At 37.2% G+C, this 20262-nt stretch overlaps 1 protein-coding gene across 11 annotated transcripts in view; it reads left to right on the forward strand.

Moving 5' to 3' along the window:
* Positions 1 to 20262, forward strand: part of LOC124954855 (dachshund homolog 2) — a 226075-nt gene that overhangs the window by 98699 nt on the left and 107114 nt on the right. For all 11 annotated transcript variants that reach the window (XM_047508415.1, XM_047508425.1, XM_047508426.1 and 8 more), the window contains 2 exons: positions 13230 to 13458; positions 17311 to 17373. In XM_047508415.1, the coding sequence (XP_047364371.1) occupies positions 13230 to 13458; positions 17311 to 17373 (292 nt within the window). The remainder of the gene's footprint in view (positions 1 to 13229; positions 13459 to 17310; positions 17374 to 20262) is intronic.

Genomic DNA, 20262 nt, shown 5'->3' on the forward strand with positions numbered 1-20262 from the left:
TCCTTCTCTCTCTCTTTCTTTCTCTCTCTCTCTCTCTCTCTCTCTCTCTCTCTCTCATTCGTTAAGGGTTCTTATCGTAGCCGCGAATTAAAGGAGATACGATTCCGGATATAGCGAAGTTGTGTAGCAGAGAAGAGAGAGAGAGAGAGAGAGAGAGGCAAGTTTCGAGAACCACTGAGGGCCGCACGTGGAATTTTCACCCTGCGGTCGGAAATTATATACCGCGTGCGTGCCGAGGGACGAAACCGAAACCGGCTCGGTGATTTGATGCGAAAGCGGAATAATCCGCGGAACGAAAACTGCCGATAATGTCGCGCAAAGAGATACTACGAGAAAAAGATAAGGGGATATTGTTCTAATGCGGGAGAACAATTTTTTACTTTGAGAAATTACTTTACTTTCGCGCTTCACTTTTTTTTTCGTTTCTTTTATTTCTTTTTCTTTTTTGTTTCTCTTTTCTTTCCCTTTTTCTATTTTTATCTTTTCTTTTTTCCCCTTTAACCCTCTTAAACATCTCATTTCTCTTATCGACTATGCGAACTAATGAAACGTGAATTATAGACGGAAATACATTTTTTATATCGTATGTCTCTTTAGTTTCGTTAAGTGGATTTTTAAAATTGTTTTTTTTAACATTTCATTGATCGTACAAGTCGGAAGAGAGCGGATATATTCAGGGTATATTCAAGTTAGAGAGAGAGAGAGAGAGAGAGAGAGAGAGGTAGGAATAGATTTGTATATCATAAGTTCATAATATTTAAATATGATCTCTGAAAATTTGATAACGTTCTCATTGTTAATAGAAGGATCATCGGAATCGTGATATTTTTGGGGGAAAGGAACGGAGATAAATTTTTCATTATAAACGTTAAGATTTTGTGAAATTTCATTCTTTATTAGAAGTAGACACGCCTAGAGATCAGTATCAGACGATGCGTAGAAATACCTGCGCAAAGGTTTGTCTTTAATGATCGCGGCTTCTGCGTTAGAATGCGTCCGGCTTGATTGTTTTTTACGAGAGGAAACAAGAAGAAAAAAAGAATAAGAAAGGAGAGGAGAAAGAAGAAGAATAGAGGGGAAAGAAGAAGAAGAAGGTGCGATCGTTCGTAGAGAAACGAGAGCGTGTTGTTAAACCTCTTCATTTTGGTAACAGAGTTACGGCTTTACCACAACGCGTGCCCGTAAATCAAGCAGCTCGGGAGAGAATCGCAGCATCTCCGCGAGTCTTTTTTTTTTATTATTTTTCTCTTTTTTCCTTTTTCATACCTTTTATTTTTACCACCTTTCTATGTGGCGCAGAGAGCAAAAAAGAAACAACAAAAAAATAGAAATAAAAAATAAAAGGAAAAAAAACGAGAGAAAGAAAAAATTTATTTAAACGTTTAATTTCACTTCGCTCGGGTTTTTTTTTTGTTCTTTTTTTTTTTGTTTTTTTTTTGTTTTGTTTTGTTTTTTTTTTTTTTAATAAATTCGTACGAGCGTACGAGCGCTTAATAAAGCGTTTCATATAAACATCAAATAAACATCAAATACGTATCTATACTCTATTCGTGTTTTTAATGTCTTGATTATAATGATTCAGAATATTTCTCTAATTACATTCGATAAATTCTTATCGGATAAACGATGATTTACAGGATATTATTATCTATTATGAGAGATTAATATTATATTATTTCTAAAGTAATTTTTGATTATCTTTCTTCTTCTTTTTTCTTTTAGATTCGATGCTTTTTCTTATATTTTTACAAACTCTTCGAAATCTGATCTCTTTCGTTAATATCAATGATAATTATAGAAATGATCGATCATCGACCTCCGGTAAAGAAACAAAAATTCATCTCGTATTTTCTCGACGAGCTGTCATCGTCGTTATGCAAAGCACGTTGTCCGTGTGCGTGACGAACGCGTTTGCAACAAGATGCGCGACCCATCGCCTCTTGCTTAAACATAAAAGAGCACATAGAGTGCTCAGATACGTTCAAAGATATAAGAGAGAGAGAGAGAGAGAGAGAGAGAGAGAGAGAGAGAGACAGAAAATTAGCGTGTCTATGTGAATGTGTGTACGAAGCCTCTGCGAGGCCTGCCATAAAATCTGCGCCGTCTTTCAAAGCTCACGAACGGGAATTTTAGTACGACTTAATTACGACACACGTCTCTCTTCGCAAGCATATCATTCCTTTTTTATTTTTTTGCTTTTTTTTTTTTGTTTTTTTTTCTACACGCAATACAAAATTCTTCATTTTAATATTTATTTCGTCGATCGTTTTCGAAGGAAAAGAAAAACAAAAGAAATATAACTGGCGTGTTAACCGATCGTCCATCGGACGACGATCGAAAGCGTATATGATGATAATCGATCTTCGAGACGATCTCGTGAAAAAAGAAAAAAGAAGCAAAAAAAACAAAAAAGAAAATAAAAAATAAAAAAGAAAGAGAAGGAAAGGGAAAAGGAAAAGGAAAGAGAAGAGGAAGAAAAAGGGAAGAGGAGAAAATGAACGAATAGAAAAACGTGGAATCGACACGAGAAAGAAAACGAGCGACCGTAGCAATTTCCTGGGATTCCGTGGAGTGGGGTGGTAGGGGGGAATGCAATGGGGGATGAGAAAAAAGGATGAGGAGAGGAGTGGAAGAGGAAGCTAAGAGTTAATCGAGATAACAAAAAAAAAAAAAATAAATAAATAAAAATAAAAATAAGCGTGGAATATCGCGAGAATGGGTAGTCGACGAATGATGTTCTACGACGATGGTGGTTGATTGTATGTCGTGTGGTGATGAGAGAGAGAGAGAGAGAGAAAGAGAGAGAGAGAGGGAGAGAGGAGAGGAAGGAGGGTGATGGTGTTGGTGTTGGTGTTAGTTGGTGGTAGGTAGTCAACAATTTACTCGTTAGCGGGCCGCCGTGTGCCGCGCCGCTCAATTAACTCGCGAATCAACGAGCCCGACCGCTTTGTCCGCGCCGGGAATATTTTTGTAATTCGCGTAGGGCTCCTCGTGACCAACAAACGAGCGGAAAGAGGAAAAGAGTGGCTCTTTGGTTTGATATAGGGCATACCTTTTTTGTTTTCCCTTTTTCTTCTTTTTTTTTTTCGTTCAGGTTTTATTTCCCTTTTTTTCTCTTTTCTTTTTTTTCGTCGTTTTTGTTTTTTGCTTTTTTTACTCTCTCTCTCTCTCTCTCTCTCTCGCTCTCTCGCTCTCTATGTGCGCCAAGGGCCGTATGTATGTACGTACGTACTATCGTATGTACGTGTTTGAAGTGATAGGTGAGGAGAGGAGAGAGTTGTGTTGTTAACAGCCGAAGGAAGGTAACAAAAAAAAAAAAAGAAACTCAGAAGGGAAAATTGTACGAGACTAATGAAAAGCGACACTTGGTTTATCTCTTTTTTTCTTTTGCTTTTCCTTTTTTCTTCCTCAATTTATTTATTTATTTTTCATTTCTTTTACTTATTATTGTTGGACATTCTATCGAGTTGGATTAATCATTTTTTCTCTTTTTCCTTTTCTTTTTTTTCTACTTCATTTATTTCTTTATTTAATCGCATCCTTGTGCAAACTTGTCTCCTATTTCTCTCTGTCTCTTTTTTCTTCCTTTTCGATATAATCGTTTCTCTATTTTTCATTATTTCGATTAATTAAAAACTATGCAAACTTTTCTATTGCATGCTTTTTTTTTGGTTTACCTCTCTTTTTCTTTTCCTTTTGTTTTTTTTTCTTTTTTTTTTTTTTTTTTCTTTATCAATAACGAGTATCCAAATAGGAATAAGAATTTTTTGTGGTTGTGTAAATGAAACACAGATATCTCGGGGATATAGAATTTTCGTTTCCTTCGAAGAGCTCTGCAGACCTGCACGTTAATTTCGCTTGAATGCACTGAAACCCACCTGCTACGTTCTCATACCTCTCTTCGTCGTTACTTATTTCGAAGCAGGGAAAGGCGAACGAAAGGGAAGAACGTAGAATTCGAATCGAGTGTCTGCCTTTAAATCCAACGTTTGTAACGCACTTCTGTTTTGATCGTTCCATAAAACGACGGTCAATGCTTGCTACATATGTTCTCTCTCTCTCTCTCTCTCTCTCTCTCTCTCTTTCTCTCTTTCTTTTTCTCTCTCTGTCTCTCTCTTTTTTAAGTATCGAGAAACATGGAAAACATGGAGAACACGTCGTAGGGTTGATAAGTACTTTGCACACCAGCGAAAGTTTTCAAGTGGATAAAAGGAGAAAAGAGAAAAAGGAGAGAGAGAGAGAGAGAACTTGATGATAGACGTTGCTTTTAAATAGCTCAATAGTTAGGCTCATATGGTGCATCAGACGACATAAACCTGACCACTGTCGTAAAATCTTCGTAAACGTTCGTAACTCTGACGACATGTGTATTCGTGTGTATGGGTAACTTTGTGATGGAGTAGATATAAATCCATGATTTTACTTTAACATAGAATATACTTATATGGTATGGATATATTGTACATATGAATATATATATATATATATATTTATTTTTTACGGTTAGTTATTGTTAGAATTTGAAATAGATTCTCGGCCATAGGAAGTCTGCTATAATTTTCGATATCGATATTATATATTTTTTTTCTCTCTCTCTCTCTATTTTTTTTTCTCTAGGACGAAGGATAATAAAAATCCTATGGGCATTGTACGATAAAGAAAACCGGTATCGGCTGTTTCTACGGTTCTTTCCCTCTCTCTCTCTCTCTCTCTCTCTCTCTCTCTCTCTCTCTCTCTCTTCTTCTTTCTCTTTTATTCTTCAGTATGTGTATCGGTGCTTGCAGACTCAGCCAGTCAGAAGATATTAATAACAAAATATGATATAATAGGCGCATCCCTTTGCGAAATACAATACAATGTTTATGCAGCGGATTAAGCGATGTTGCGAGTGAAAAACGCGATGGAAAAAGTATTGACCTGTCTGGTAAGAAGAATTTTTGAACGGTTCACGAAGTATCCCTTGGACAATTTAAATTCCGTATGTTACTGTACTCTCGCGCAAGGGCAGATGCTTCGGAAACACGCTACCCTCTTCGATCCTCGCTTTTGATTAGCCCACGGGAAAGATTTACCTTCGAGATTAGACGAAGCATCGATTTTTCGTCCGAGGTACGATCATCTCCGAAACGAAAATCGTTCGATGCTTGAAGCGCATAAACGGTGATTCAACGACGTACATACGATCTGCTTTGTAATCATCTCGCGTATTACTTATTTCCTTCTTCTTTTTATCCTTTCTCTATTTTTCCACCTTTCGTATATTTTTCTTTTCTTTTCTTTGTTTTTTCTTTTCATTTTTATCTTTCTCTTTAACTTTTTCCTTTTCCCTTTTTGTTTTTCTTTTAAGAGAAATCCGATTTAATCCATTCACATTTGATTTACTACGTTACAGTTTCTTTCTTTTTTACTCACGTAAGATTGATACGCTAATAGAAATGTGTTCTGTAATCCTTTTTTCTTTTTTTCTTTTTTATTTATTTATTTATTTATTTATTTTTTTTTTTCATACAATGTCATTGTACTATCTTTAATATTTAATATTATTTCTTTTTCTCGTTCTTCCCCCCGCCCCTCTCTCCTTCTCTTTCTTTCTTTCCTTCTATTCTCCATTGTTAGAGGTATTATAAATCAGACGAAATTCAGGCCCAAGAGCGATAGGTCCAACCTAACTCGGATATCGTGTTCCCACGTAATAGATTAATATCAATAATTTGTAAGATTGCCAAGGCAAAGAAGAAGAGAGAACGTCCGAAATGTCGGAGGAAGAAAATTTGCATGAATCTCTTGTTCTCGTACCAGATAGATAGATAGATAGATAGATAGATAGACAGATAGATAGATAAATAGATAGATCCTAAGATCACTGGCGAATAAGAGGTAAGAGAAGAATCGTCACGAATTTTTCTCTTCGTTGATCGTGAAAGAGAAATAAAGAAAAAAAAGAAAGAGAGAGATAGAGAGAGAGAGAGAGAGAGAAAGAGAAAAAACCAACCCCGAAATCATATCCGACCCTAAGGCTACATACTCTCTCTCTCTCTCTCTCTCTTTCTTTCTCTTTCTTTCTTCCTTTTTCTCATGTCTGAAAATAGATACGACCGCGATCGATCCGTCTAATTTTAAAAATGGAATGAAAAAGAATCATGCTCGTAGGAATGATGGCTTTTAAGAATTTCGTTGGAACATATAATAATGCGTTATAAAACGTTTTGATATATATATATATATATATATATATATATATATATTATAATGCAAATTGGATTTTTTACTTGAAGAAAAAAGAAAGAAAAAAAAAGAAGAAGGAAACAAGAATTCCAATTTTATGCACTCTGTCTGAAGTAAAGTACTTAATTATTATATCAATAACTCTTTACGTGAAAGAATCCTTTGCGTTTGAATAAGGATTGATGATTTAATCATTGACTCGTTCGTTTGAACACATTTAACCAAATTAGATATTCTAGCAGGTTGAAGAGACAGACAGACAGACAGACAGAGAGAGAGAGAGAAAGAGAGAGAGAGAGAGAGAGAGAGAGAGAGACAGAGATAGCGAGAACAAAGAGAGCGATATCAAATGTAGATGGTGACTTCGATGACGGCATGGTTGATGACGAAGAAAAGGATTTCGCACAGTGCCAGACATAGAGATATAATAAAAGGAGAATAATAGAAAGAATGAGAGAGAGAGAGAGAGAGAAAGAAAGAGAAACGTTTTCGAGCCCACAAGGAGTGTAAATAATACCACGGCTGATTGTGGGCGTGGCTGACAGAACTCTAAAATGCTTCGACTATATATCAAAAGGTTTACTACACTCGGATGATGCTCGTGGAGACCCACGAAGAACAAATATTGGATCTCTTTCTTGCACTTGAAGAGGTAAATGGCATGTAAGGTGGGAGAAGGAAGGAAACTCTTGTTCAGTTATTGTCGTTAGAGAATACAAGAAAGATCGGTCATTCTCTTCTTCCTGCTTCCTGAAACTTCTTCTTCTTCCTCCTCCTCCTCCTCCTCCTCCTCTTCTTTTTCTTCTTTCCTTTTCCTTTTTCGTTCTTTTCTTTTTTTTTTTGGTTACCGTAAGCATCAGCAGTAAGATAAGAGCAACGTCGTCGATAATAATTCCTAGCATAATAAATCTTAATGAAATAATTTCTACGAGAGGGAGAGAGAGAGAGAGAAGTTTAATTTACAAAAATTACTTAGTCGCGAGAAATGATCATGAAATTTTTAAATAATTTATAATCAATAAACTAATACAATATACGTGTCTAATAGAAATATCTCGATTACATGTATAACATAAATCGGCGTATTATCAATGGAAATCATTTGGAGGAATGATAAAAGATGATATAGATCGAAATCGATTAATCTCAAATGGCGAAAGAATTGAAGAATCGATTAGGTCAATCGCTATTTGTCTGACGATACATAATATGTAGGTGGTTAGGCACTGGCATAAGGTCTTCTTATGTCTCAATAATGGAGGGACGAGCAGCTCTCAGGAGCAGCAACTCGATAAAGAAGAATGGGTGTGGTGAACTAGGAAAGCGAGAAAAAAGCGAGGTATAGGAGGAGCGACGAGGTGTATGCATGCTTCTATGGCATCCATTCTATCTCTTTCTTTCTCTTTCTCTTTCTCTTTCTCTCTTTTTCTCTCTTTCTCATTCTTTCTCTCACGATTCTCTTTGGAGGTAGTTCTCCGTGTTGTTGGGAGTTAAGCTCGTGAGCTACCTCGATGGCTGCCTGCCTTCCTGCCCGTCTGCCTGACCATCCGGCTGACTGGTTAGGTGTTTGCTTGCTCGCTCGCTCGCTTGCTTACTCGCTTACTAGCTCGCTTACTTGCTCGCTTACTCGCTCGCCTGCCTTCTAGGCTGCCTCCTAGGCTGCTTGCTTTCTTACCTACTTGTTTGCCTGCCTGCCTAGCTGACTGCCTGGCTGACTGCCTGGCTGACTGCCTGGCTGACCGCCTGGCTGACTGCTTCGACTCTCGATTACTTGAAAAACCGGATTCCTCCTGCGCGAAACTCCGTTTCCCGTCTTCTGTTTATATGTACACCAATGGGCACGACTGGGGAACAATATTAGGCCTATATGGTGATACACACGTGCATAAGCGATCATTCCCTCGTTTCCCTTTTGCGTCACGCACTTTTATATCGGCTTTAACTTTGTTCGTTTTCTCTTCTTCTTCTTCTTCTTCTTCTCCTTTTTCTTCTTTTCCTTTTTTTCTTTTTTTTTTTTTTTTTTTTTCTTTTTCTATCTTCGTCGAAAGGAAGAGTCTCAATCTTACGAAGTTTCCAAGGATGGGAAAATTGTCTCTTTCGTTCGTTCCTTCGTTTTGTTTTGTTTTTTGCTAGTTGTTGTTTTTTTCTCTTCTTCAACGGGAAATAATTTTTGTTAATGAAATAATTTAATAATAAAATAATTTTTGAAGTTTAAATTTATTAAGATTCATTTCAAATTCCCGAGGTATATAATAGAGAGAATATTTAAGTATTAAAATTATAAAACAACACGTTGGCTGATGTAATATGTGTAAAGGATAAGAGAGACAATTTCTTCGTCGTTTGTTAAGAACAATGGGCGAAAGTATTTACTGTGTGAAAGTATCGACGTTAAACAGAAAGGTAGTCGAAGTAAGTACGTAGGCCCAGGGACAAAGGGCAGATTTTCCAAATAATTTCACGTCGCGCAGCTGAGCGTGCGATCAACCAACCGGAAGAGGAGTAATCTTTCTTTGTGAAGAGATACAGAGTGGGTGGAAAAAGAGAAGGAAAGGGAGAGAGAGAGAGAGAGAGAGAGAGAGAAAAGAAATGTTAGGATGAAAGAAAACATGCTGACTTCGAGTTAAAAGATCTTCTTGTATCCTCAGGCAAGATAATTTGATTTCGTATGGATTAATTAGAGAAATATTTAACAAAAACGAATTTAATTAATGATTTTCTTCCTTTTCTTTCGTTTCTTTTTTCTTACTTTCCATTATTAACGTAATAATTATCTGATACATTTTTCCCGTAATACTTCTCGTAATTAATTGATACGTTCGATGGATTAAAAAGAAAGAAAAAAAAAAAAAAAAAAAGAAATAATGATGATCGATCGATCATCTTCATTTTGAATCGTCTTTGGGAATATCATTTGACCTACATACATACGTACATGGATATGCTACTTGTCAAGATGATGAAATCGATAGGAAATAATTCCGAGGTCGAAGTCGATTCGTAAGCTTCGACAATGAAGCCTTCGGAGTCAAGGATGTAATTTAAAAAGGCCACTTCATTCCGGCACTTATCCTCGCCGTGCAGCAAAAGTCCGTGTTCGAGATGCATAACAAATTTCACTGGTGTCTTCGCCCTCCATTCATCCGTTCGTCTTATGAAGGAAGAAGGAAGAAAGAGAAAGACAGAAAAATTGAGAGAGAGAAAGAGAGAAAAAGACGTGACGAGGCTATGGAAGAAGGAGGAGGAGTAAGAGGAGGAGAAAGAGGTGGAGGTGGAGGAGGAGGAGGACGAGGAGGAGGAGAATAAGAAAAAGAAGAAGAAAATAGCCGGCTCTCATTTAGCCTGGCAATTTATTCTCGCGTTTTGTAATTAACACCAGAAAAGAAGTTGCGAAGTCGTTCCTCTCCTACAGGCATGATTCGAAGTATTCATTCTTTTGTTCTTCTCTCATCTCTTTTCTCTCTGATACTCTTCATTCTCATCTTCCTCTTTATTACATCCTTTGATATCAATATTGATACACATACTAACATACGTTACGATATATTAATAATATTTGAGAGTAAATCGTTTTAAAATACTTGACGATTATTTTCAAACGTCAAAAGTCAATTGAGTTAACGATAACGACATACGTTTTCGATAATAATTGAATATAAATTTTATTTAAATTTTGAATATTATTATCATCATCATTATCATTATCATCACTATCATCATTAACAATGGTTATGAATGTATTATAAAATACGGAAGAATATTGAGAAACAAGATGGAGAATATGTGAACGACAACGAAGAGAAACATAGAGAGAGAGAGAGAGAGAGAGGGGGAGAGAATGAGGAGAAGAAAGAAAGAAAGAAAGAAAGAAAGAAAGAAAGAAAGAAAGAAAGAAAGAAGCATGGAAAGAAGAAGCGACGATGATGGAGGCCTCTCCTCTGCATGCCACTGCAGTCAGCTCAGACTGAAAGCGGTCCGTATAATTATGGGTTGTCACCTCATCAGCTGAGGGAGGGGCAAGGAGTTGCTTGTGGTGTCTTGGAGTGGGAGAAAAAAGCGAAGTTAAAGGAAGGGCACTCTTTAGCTTAAATTGTACATTATCGTTCGTTTCCATTGTACAATCGTTCTATTTCATTCATATTCCACGAACGTAAAGTTAATAAAAGGAAAATGATCCTTATCGGCGATAATTATTCTCTTTTATTTTATATTCTATAAAAAATGTGTTCGTCGTAAAAATGATCGTGACGAAGAGAAACAAAAAAAAAAAAATTAAAGAAAGAACAGAAAGAGGAAAGGAAAAAGGAATAATTAGAAAAATGTAATATGAAAAGAAAAAGAAAAAGAAAAAACAAAGAATTAGTATAGTTTTGAATAACAATATGTACGTATATATATATATATATATATATATATATATATATATATATATATATATATATCTTATGGTTAAAGGAAGAAAGGAAAGGATAAAAGATAGAGAGAGAGAGAGAGAGAGAGAGAGAGAGAGAGAGGAGAGTACCGCGGTTAAGTGGAGAGTTTAGAGGAGTTTCATTAAATCATATGGATTGGGGATAATGTATGTTATTGAGCGGAGCGTCCAAATCACGCTCTATAAGTTGTAATAAGTCCAATTTTGGGGCCGGTCATGGGCCGGATCCCACAGTGGTTGTCAAAGATATCGCGACTTGCTTCGAGTAACTTTAAAGAGACGGCTTTGGATTAATGGCAGTCACTGAACAACGAAACCGCCACTTACTCGTCAAACGGCCAGCCGGTCCGCCGAAATCACTGCCATTTAGATAATTTGTAATGAATAGGCACCTCCAACTATCTCTCTCTTTCTTTCTCTCTCTACTTGTGTATTGCACATCGTCTCTCTCTCTCTCTCTCTCTCTCTCTCCCTTTTTATCTTTATCCTCTATCTTTCTCTTTCTTTCTTCCTTTAGACTCTTATTCGTTCTCAGTATCTTCCTCCTTTTCGCACGACTTTCTGACCGAGGCCATGACCTTAAAATGACAAGAGTTTCACCTGTCCAATATTTCATCGGCCATTTCGGGCATCTTTACCCTTTCTTGGAAGGATACTTTTATTTGTTCATATAGTAGATCAAGGAACCGAGTTATAAACGAGGTAATCAAGAAAAGATTTAGAAAGATCTCTTTGATGATTAGCGGATGAGAATGCAAAAAAGAAAAAAGAAAAATGAAAAAATAATAATAATAGAAAAGAAAACGATATAAGTAAAGAAAAAAAAAAAAAAAAGAACAAAAGTAAAAATAAAAAGAAAGTATATCAGAAGAAGGATTTCAGATCGTTCAGATTATCATTTTCATTATCATATTCACCAAAAATGCATTTATACGTATGATAATGCGAATTAATGTTTATCGTTAATGCGTCGTTTTTATTACAACGATGATTACAACGTACACGTAAGTTCAATAGATTATTGAAAGGAAATATATTGATTGGAAGATTGATGTGAATATATAAGAGAGGGAAAAGAAGAAGAAGAAGAAAAAAAGATAAAAAAGAAAAGAATAAAGAAAAGAAAAAGAAAAAGGAAAAAATGAAAAGTATGTTTCGTTGATAGCAGTTATGCGCTTATAAACGAGAAACTTATCGGTGGCACGCGTCGCCGCAACAAATGACGATGGCAGTACGACGATGCGTCGTAGGCGATCTTTTACAGTTGAGGCTTGGGACAACGGCACAAACGGGGTTGAATCGTGGCGTCGAAGGTTCGAGCCATCAATCAAAAAACGTGACCGTGCATGTATTATCGCCTATCCACCTCTCCCCCCTCCCTCTCCCTCATCGAATCTCTCGTCCCTTGAAAAATCGAAATCCGTATAATACTCGCAGGAATAGCAATGACTTTTCTCCCTCCTATGAAAAGTTAACTTTTCTATATGCAAATAAACAAAGTGTCAATGAAAAAAAAAAAAAAAAGAAAAAAGAATAATAACAATGATAAAATTATTATAAAATCTAAAACAAAAAAACATATATATATATATATTATTATTATTATTATTATGAATCGTATATAATACGTGATGACTGAAACGAAAGGAATTTAAATAATTTAAATCTCTTTATAACAATGAATTATATATCATAAAATTATGAATAATATACAACGATCAAAGATTATGATATATTTAAGAGGAAATTCTTAGAAAATGATTATATCGAGTAGTCGAAAATTGTTGTTCCTCTCGGGGCTACGTAAATCCATCACGAGTGGGCCATTAAGTCGATGCGCAAACACGGACGCACGACTATGACTACAACGACGACGACGACGACGACGACGACGATGACGATGACGATGACGATGACGACGACGATGACAACGATGACGACGACGACGACGACAACTATGAGACCGACGAGGAGGCGAACGCAAATCAACGCGTAGATTATATGCAGAGAGCTGCCGTTGCGCTAGCCGTTGTGATTGATATTTGGTTAAGCGGCCGGCGATCCATCAAGCCTACGAAAGCGCTCTTTATCCGAGGCTTGCCACGAGCTTCACGTCTCGCCTGATTTCACTGAAATCCGGATACCCTTGCACCCTTCTACGTTGTCCCTATGTGTCCTTCCCATCCCTTTTCCCGTTTTCCCTCGTCCTTAACTCCAAGTTACTAACCTTCCTACGTATTTATTATCTATTCATAATACACAAGTATTGGTATTAGTCCAATCTAATAAAAAAAAAAAAAGAAAAAAAAGAAAAAAGTTAATTAACAATCAATCATATTCATAAGGAAATAGGAGATTTTTTTTTTTTTTAATAAATCACAATTTCTTTTTTTCTTTTCTTCTGTTTTAATTTTATCGTACCTGGATATTTTACGTACTCGATTAAAAAAAGAGAAACAAAAGAAAATGAAAATGAAGAAAAGACAAAGGGAAAGAAAAAAAGAAAAGAAGATTACAGTATAGGACAGCTGTTTCATGTATTCCTTTTTTTTTTCTACTTCTTTGTTCACAGATGTACCAAGGATGGAAAAGTCACCGCTTTTAGCGAACGGCTATAATCATCCACCCACACACCTCAGTCACATGCAATTCATGCAGTTGGGAGGACACCCAGGTGCAGGACACACAGCCATACTCTCACCAGCAAGTCTGCCGCATCATCTTCAAGCACAGGCTCAGGCTCGTGCCGAGCAAGGTCTCAAGGTTAACCCAAATATGACCAACATCGAGGCGCTTGCGAGGTCAGTTTTTATTTTAATAATCATTTTTTCTTTTCTTTTTTTTTCTCTCCCCCCCTCTCTCTCTCTCTCTCTCTCTCTGTCTCTTTTATTTATTTTTTTTTCTTCTTACTGTTATCATATCACCGATAGTCGTTTTTATTATAAGAGTATTATCATTTCAAAATTATTCGAAGGCTTCGTAATCGCGTACGAAAATTACTTTTTATCTCGCCATTGCATGTTTTGTGTTCGTATAGATGCCATTGATGTTATAATATTTCATTGAGAAGGACCTTTCGTTGGAACACGTTCATGGTGTTTTAAAGGGATTAAAATGTTATCGTACGGGACGAGAGCAAGATGTTATCGTGACACTATGGGCGATATTTCGGAAGCGACGACTGTGTCCCAGCGGGAAACATTTTCATTAACATCGGTTAGGATTTTACGAGCCACCTGAGAACGTTGCCCGTGCGTGTGTGAAAAAGAGAAAGCTCATGAGAAAGAAAGAGAGAGAGAGAGAGAGAGAGAGAGGGAGAGAAAGGAATGAAAAAAGAGAAAATGTCATGGTTGATCATCGTCCTTACATATAGAAAAAAAATATTCTTTCCTATTATTTTAATATTTTATTAATCATTCGTTTTGTTAAATTTTACTGATTAATTATTTCCTTGACGATCATTTTTAATATTTTTTTAAATCATTTGACACTGCTTTGTCGATTTATTTTTATGATAAATATCTTTGAAGAGAAAAGAAAATAAAAAGAAAAAGAGAGAGAAAGAGAGAGAGAAAAAGTATCAATCGTAAAAGTTAAGAAAAAGAAAGAAAATTGTCCTTTAGAAAAGGGATAATGGATAATAGGCGTTTCATTCTGAAATTGGATTTATTTGTTTTAAGTTTCTTCAACAATAGATCCCCAAGACACGTTCGCGTTGTTCGGACTGTTCGCGATGTTACAAGAGGGGCTGGCGAGGCCAAAAGAATACAACTTTAAGAGGATTTGAAGAGACGGCGAAGCCGTGGAAATCCAAGGGGTCTCGACACCGCTTGATCTCTCTTTCTCTTTTCTTAGTTCTTAGGAGAACGTCTTCTCTCGCTTTCCTCGGATTCTTCTCATTCTTATTTAATGTTCTTCGAAGATATCTATTCAGTCTTAATAAAATGATGTGTACTTCGGTGAACTCGATTTTCTCTCTCTCTCTCTCTCTCTCTCAGTCTTTCTCTCTCTTTAGCATTCAATGAATTGTCACGTAAGAAAGACAATGTGAAAAGAATTTTATACAAAAATCTTACATGCATTTGATGAATAAAAGAAAAGAAAATAAAACAAGATATTAATATATCCGAAAATAGTTTCTTCGTTTGGTTATTAGAAAAAATGTAATCGATATAATGAAAATAGAAAGTATTGTTACTTAAAAATTATGTTTCTCTTTGAAACGAAAGAAAAAAAAATATATATATATATATATACATACAATTAATTTAATTTATTAAATATATATTTAATTTAATTTAATTAACAAGCTATATTTTGTTTGAACTTTGAACTGAAGAATGACGTAACGTACAGTCTGGAGTTATAAATCTTTGAAAGCGTTGCGGTTTCAAGACGAATATCGCAGCTTATTCGATCTCAACGAGGGAAGAGGAAGATCTCGCGAGACGCGCGAAAGCAGAAAGACGAAATCCTGTGTAGAGACGTCGCGTCGATCCTAAGGGCGCGTACTCGAGGGGTTCTAAACGCGATACTAATCCCGGCATTTGTTAACGCGTTTCTAATAGATGCGACCCTCTCTCTTTCTCTTAATCTCTCTCTCTCTCTCTCTCTCTCTCTCTATCTCTCTATCTTTCTGACAAGCTCGAAGCTTTTGAGATTCGCCTTAATTTTCGATTACATCCGCCTGCTGTAATTAGCCTCGAATTTGCCCCAACATATATAACCCTCGTCGAATCGTTCGATTTATTAGAAATAAAATTATTTATAGACAATAAATTTTCTCATCATTTGACTATTACGATATTACATTTAATAACATTTAACATTTAAGTGACCGTTCGAAAAAATATTAAGTCAATGAAGGTTTGTTGAATAAATGAATTCGAAAAAAAGAAGAAGAAAAAGGAAGAAAAAGAAATGAAAGGGAAAAGGAAAATAAAATAAATAAAAATAAAAAATGATAAGACGTTTGAAAGGAGGAAGATCATTTAGATTTCTTTTCGATCGTCCTGGTACTTACATAGGCCTCGGTTAATGTAACGAAGGCGACGTCGTGAGTTTCGCATTATGATTTCAGCGCTTTGCTTTTAATTAAAATGCAAATCTATCGCAGAATGAGAGAGAGAGAGAGAGAGAGAGAGAGAGAGAAAGAGAGAGAGAGAAAGAGACAGAGATCGGGAGGTAAGACGGATTACGTCTGGGGGCGGCACGACAAACACCGGAATATGATTAATTCAACGCAACCCCATCGTAAAGCAACCCATACTATCATATATATATATATATATACATACATATATATATACTTTATACACATCGTCACAAGTTGAAGGTTCTCCTATCGTTATCCTCGGACTCTCTTCGTCCTCATCCTCCTCTGTATTTCGTCACCTTCTCCTTCAGTATCCTCTTTTACCAGTTTCCACGCAGAGTTTCGACGCACGTCCTCCCATCTGTCCGTTCGCCTTCACCCTTCACCCTTCACCCTCCACCCTACCCATTCTATCCTTTCAAAGTGCTATCCATTTTCCAGCGAATAAATACCGAACGTACATACATACGTAGGATATATCTTTTGAAACATTGTTGATGTTAAATTTTTTAAAGAAAAAGAAAAAAAGAGAGAGAAAGAGATCAATTTAATTTTAAAGTAGGTTGAAGGAATGGAGGATTAATTATATTTAATATAAAGAATGCAAGAGAGGAAGAAAGAGAGAGAGGGAGAGAGGGGTGAGAGGGGTGGAGATGTGGAGAGGAAATAATAAAAGGATATATCTCAAATGAAATTTTATATTTGACTCGTCATTAGAAATTATCACGAATATTTTGACACGTCGTTTCTCTTCCATTTTAATTCGAAAATATTTAGATCGGTCGGAAATTGAGCGTGGAATTTCTTTCTTCTTTTTGTTCTTTCTTTTGAATTCTTCATTAAAAGTGTGTTACTCTTTTACCTACGGTTACCGCGATCCATCGCGGATAATAAGGTAGTAGTAGGTTCTCTTCTTAGCTATGTTTTTCTCATTAGCTGTATCTCCCGTGCCACTCGAAGACGAAGACGAAGACGGAGACGGAGACGTTAGTCGTTAGGGATCGGAATTAGGTTCGTTTCTTCGTAACTCTGACGTCTCTTTTAATCATCGTACTTCAAAGCACCAGCGGCATATTTCGTGTTAGCTCAGACGTAGTCGGTCAACTCGGTGAATCAAAAAAAAAAAAAAAAAAAAAAAAGAAAAAAAAGAAAAAAAAAGAAAGAAAGAAAAAAAGCAAGAAGTATAAGAAGAAGAAGAGGAAGAAGAAGAAGAAGAAGAAAAAGAAGAAGAAGAAAAAGAAGAAATGAGATATCTAACTTAGGCAGACGAAGAGGAAAAATCTTCTCTATCACATCCCTATCCCCTGTTCCAACCTACTCCCATCTCGCTTCTCTCCCGCATTCTGCATCATATCTTATCCCTTCTCCTTTCTATCTTCTTCCTATGTCTCATTTCTCCTTTCTTTTTCTTCCTCTTTAAGATCTTCTTTCTCTCTTGATCAATAAGACTGATCAAGGAAATCCTAATAATTCCTATGAAGGGATAATAATATTGTCGCTAAAAATTTCTTATGTTTTGTCCTGTTTTACCTGAAGTATTGCCTTTTGTGTTCCACAGGTCCGGGACGGTATGGGAAAACTGCCGAGCTGCCTACGAAGATATTGTCAAACACCTTGAAAGGTAGGAGAAGACACACAAGTAATAAGTCTATCGATTTGAATCTCGTTAACTTCGTAATAAAAAAAAAAAAAAAAAGAAAAAAAATAGAGAAAAAAAAAATAGAAAAAAAAGACAAAAGTAAAGAGAAAGAAAAGAATTGTCAGGGAACAACAATTGCGGGGATATTATTACGAACGAATTCTTATCGAATCGGTACCTTTTAACGAGTCGACTTATTTAAAGTACGCTTTTCGTTGCTATCGATTTACGTCCACGTGTTTCCACATGTTTTTCGAAATTTAAAGGGGGAAAAAAAAACTAAAAAAAAAACACACACACACACAAAAAGACAAGAGAAAGAGAGAAAGAGTGAAAGAACGGGGAAAGAACGAGGGAGAGGATTCGAAGAAAAAAGAAAAAGAAAATAAAAGAAGGGAGAAAAGGAAAGGAAACACAAAAAAAAAAGAGCAAAACGAAAGGTAAAGAAAAAAGAACGAGGGAAAAAAAAGAGTAAAATGAAAAGACAAAAAAGAAGGGGGGGGAGGGAAAAAAAAAGAAAGAAAAAATCTCGTTATTCCCGAAGATCCTCGTAACGCCGAATCGCGTGTCCCTGATGCGTATGCGTTGCATCAGCGTTGCATACCAACCCGTTGCACTTCCGATAAATCAGTATTACCGTGAAGCGTCGAGTTTCCGGTCGCACGACAGGTTGAGTCCTGAGGCCTGACGCGGTAATGCCAACATGATTTGTACGGTTCGAGCTCTCCGCCTCTCTCATCCTTCTCTCTCTCTCTCTCTCTCTCTCTCTCTCTCTCATTCTCTCTGTCTGTCTCTGTTTCTCTCGCTATCTCCACACACCTCCCTCAAACTACATACCCCTCTTTCCTTCTGGTCTGGATGGAAAGCAAGCGAGAGTTACCGATATATAGCAAATACCAATAGAGAACCGCGAGTTGCTCCTGCTCCGATACCAGTAACGTGCGCACACCCACCTAAAGCGCGCACAACCACACAGAGCCACGATGTTTCCCCGTGATCCTAACCACTTGTCACTTCACGGCACGCAGATCATCGTCGCGACGTGAACGTCCATCATTCGGGGATTAAATCATTCGGTTGGCCTCGAAACACTCCTCGCATCGACCGTTCGGCAATTTTCTCTTGGCGAAAGGGCTCTCTAAAACCCCCTACTAAGCCGATTTCCCTTTTATCTTAAGAAGTAATAGTAGTAGTAATAGTAGTTGTAGTAGCAATAGTAGTAGTAATATTGGATAGGTAATCATTGATGGTTAGACATAAGAAGACGTTCAATCCAATTCTTTGAAAGTTTAAATGGATCTTTTTGTCTCTTTTTCTCTTTTCTTTGAAATTTCGTACCGGGTAAGGGTGGAGGAGGGGGAGGGCGAGTGGGAAGTTCGATCAAATAAGAGAGTCAGTCGAAGGATCGTTAAAACGAGCTTTGAAAATCGCCACTCGACGGATAACGTTGGAAACGTCATTTCCAATTCAAAGGTAATGACCATTGGTCCGGTCTCTTTCTCTTTATCTCTTTCTTTCTCTCTCTCTCTCTCTCTCTCTCTCTCTCTCTCTCTCTCTCTCTCTTTCTCTCTTTCATCAGGCCCGTGGCGATCGCCCTCACATTCTATTTGCTTTAGCAGCCGCCCAACGTTGACTTCGTCAACCGGACAAACGCGTATTGTGATTTCGGGCCTTTGACTGGTAGCCGTTCGATGGATATCGCAGGGGGTGGTAAATGGACGACGAGGCAGGCAGGCAGGCACGGAGGAGGAAGCGTTGGCGTATATGGGGGGTGAATCGACGGCCGGTTGAGGCAAACGGAGGACCGAAGGGTGGCTCGAAGGGACGGACAAGCGAGAGAGCAGCCGTGAATATTCATGCCGAGAACCCTAGACGAATTCGGACTTGTTGCGACTGACACTGATGTAAACCTTTGTTTATTCTGCGTGCTCTCACCCCTTTCGAGCTTTCTCTCTCTTTCTATCTCTCCCTCTCTATATCTCTCTTGTATCTCTTTCTCTCTCTTTTCGATTGGACCAAGAGAGAAAGAGATAAAGAAAGAGAGAGAGAGAGAGAGAGAGAGAGAGAGAGAGAGAGAGACTGAGGCCACAAGCACGAAACGAACCCCCCTGAGTATTTAACTGAGAGTTAAATTCTGATTAATCGCCGGCAACGCCGTTATTAATTGTTTGTCCTTTTGATTTTACAAGCAAACGGATAGAAGAGAGTCTGGCGCTATAGCAGCTTGCTCGACCGACTCACGCCCTCTCACTTTCTCTTTATCTTTATCTTTATCTTTTTCTCTTTCTCTTTCTTCTCCTCTTTCGACCGGGTTATCCCCACGTGTCGTGTCTAATCCAAGCGCTTTGCACGTGACAAACGTTTAACTCGACGGAAGAAAGGTTTCCTTTTTCGTTTGGGAAGAGTTATATCACTCGTTTGTCTTTCTCCTTCGCACTTTTTAAATTCAATCTACGAATCCGTATAGTATTCCTTTTTTTTTTTTTTCACAAACTCGGTATTACCTACACACATATATATATATATATATATATATGTATGTACATATATTTCTAAGATTATTACAGATATTATTCCTAAATTATAGTCTTTATAATAATATCTTTATATTACTATTATTCACGTACTATGTATATGTTTGACACCGGAACATCCAAGAGGATCGAACGTTAATCGAAGCGAAGTAAAAACCTGACTACGGAGAATCGCGACATCATCATCGATTTCCCAATTTAGCTCGTTAAGCCCGGCCGGCAGCGCGGTACGGTGACAATGGGTGGCTCTAGCTGGGTGGCTGCTGGGCCTCCCGGGAGAAATGCGTGGAGAGGGTACGCGCGAGATAATAATCTGATTCTGCGGTAAACTCGCGAA

The sequence above is a fragment of the Vespa velutina genome, chromosome 16, assembly GCF_912470025.1.
Source record: "Vespa velutina chromosome 16, iVesVel2.1, whole genome shotgun sequence".
Lineage (NCBI taxonomy): Eukaryota > Metazoa > Arthropoda > Insecta > Hymenoptera > Vespidae > Vespa > Vespa velutina.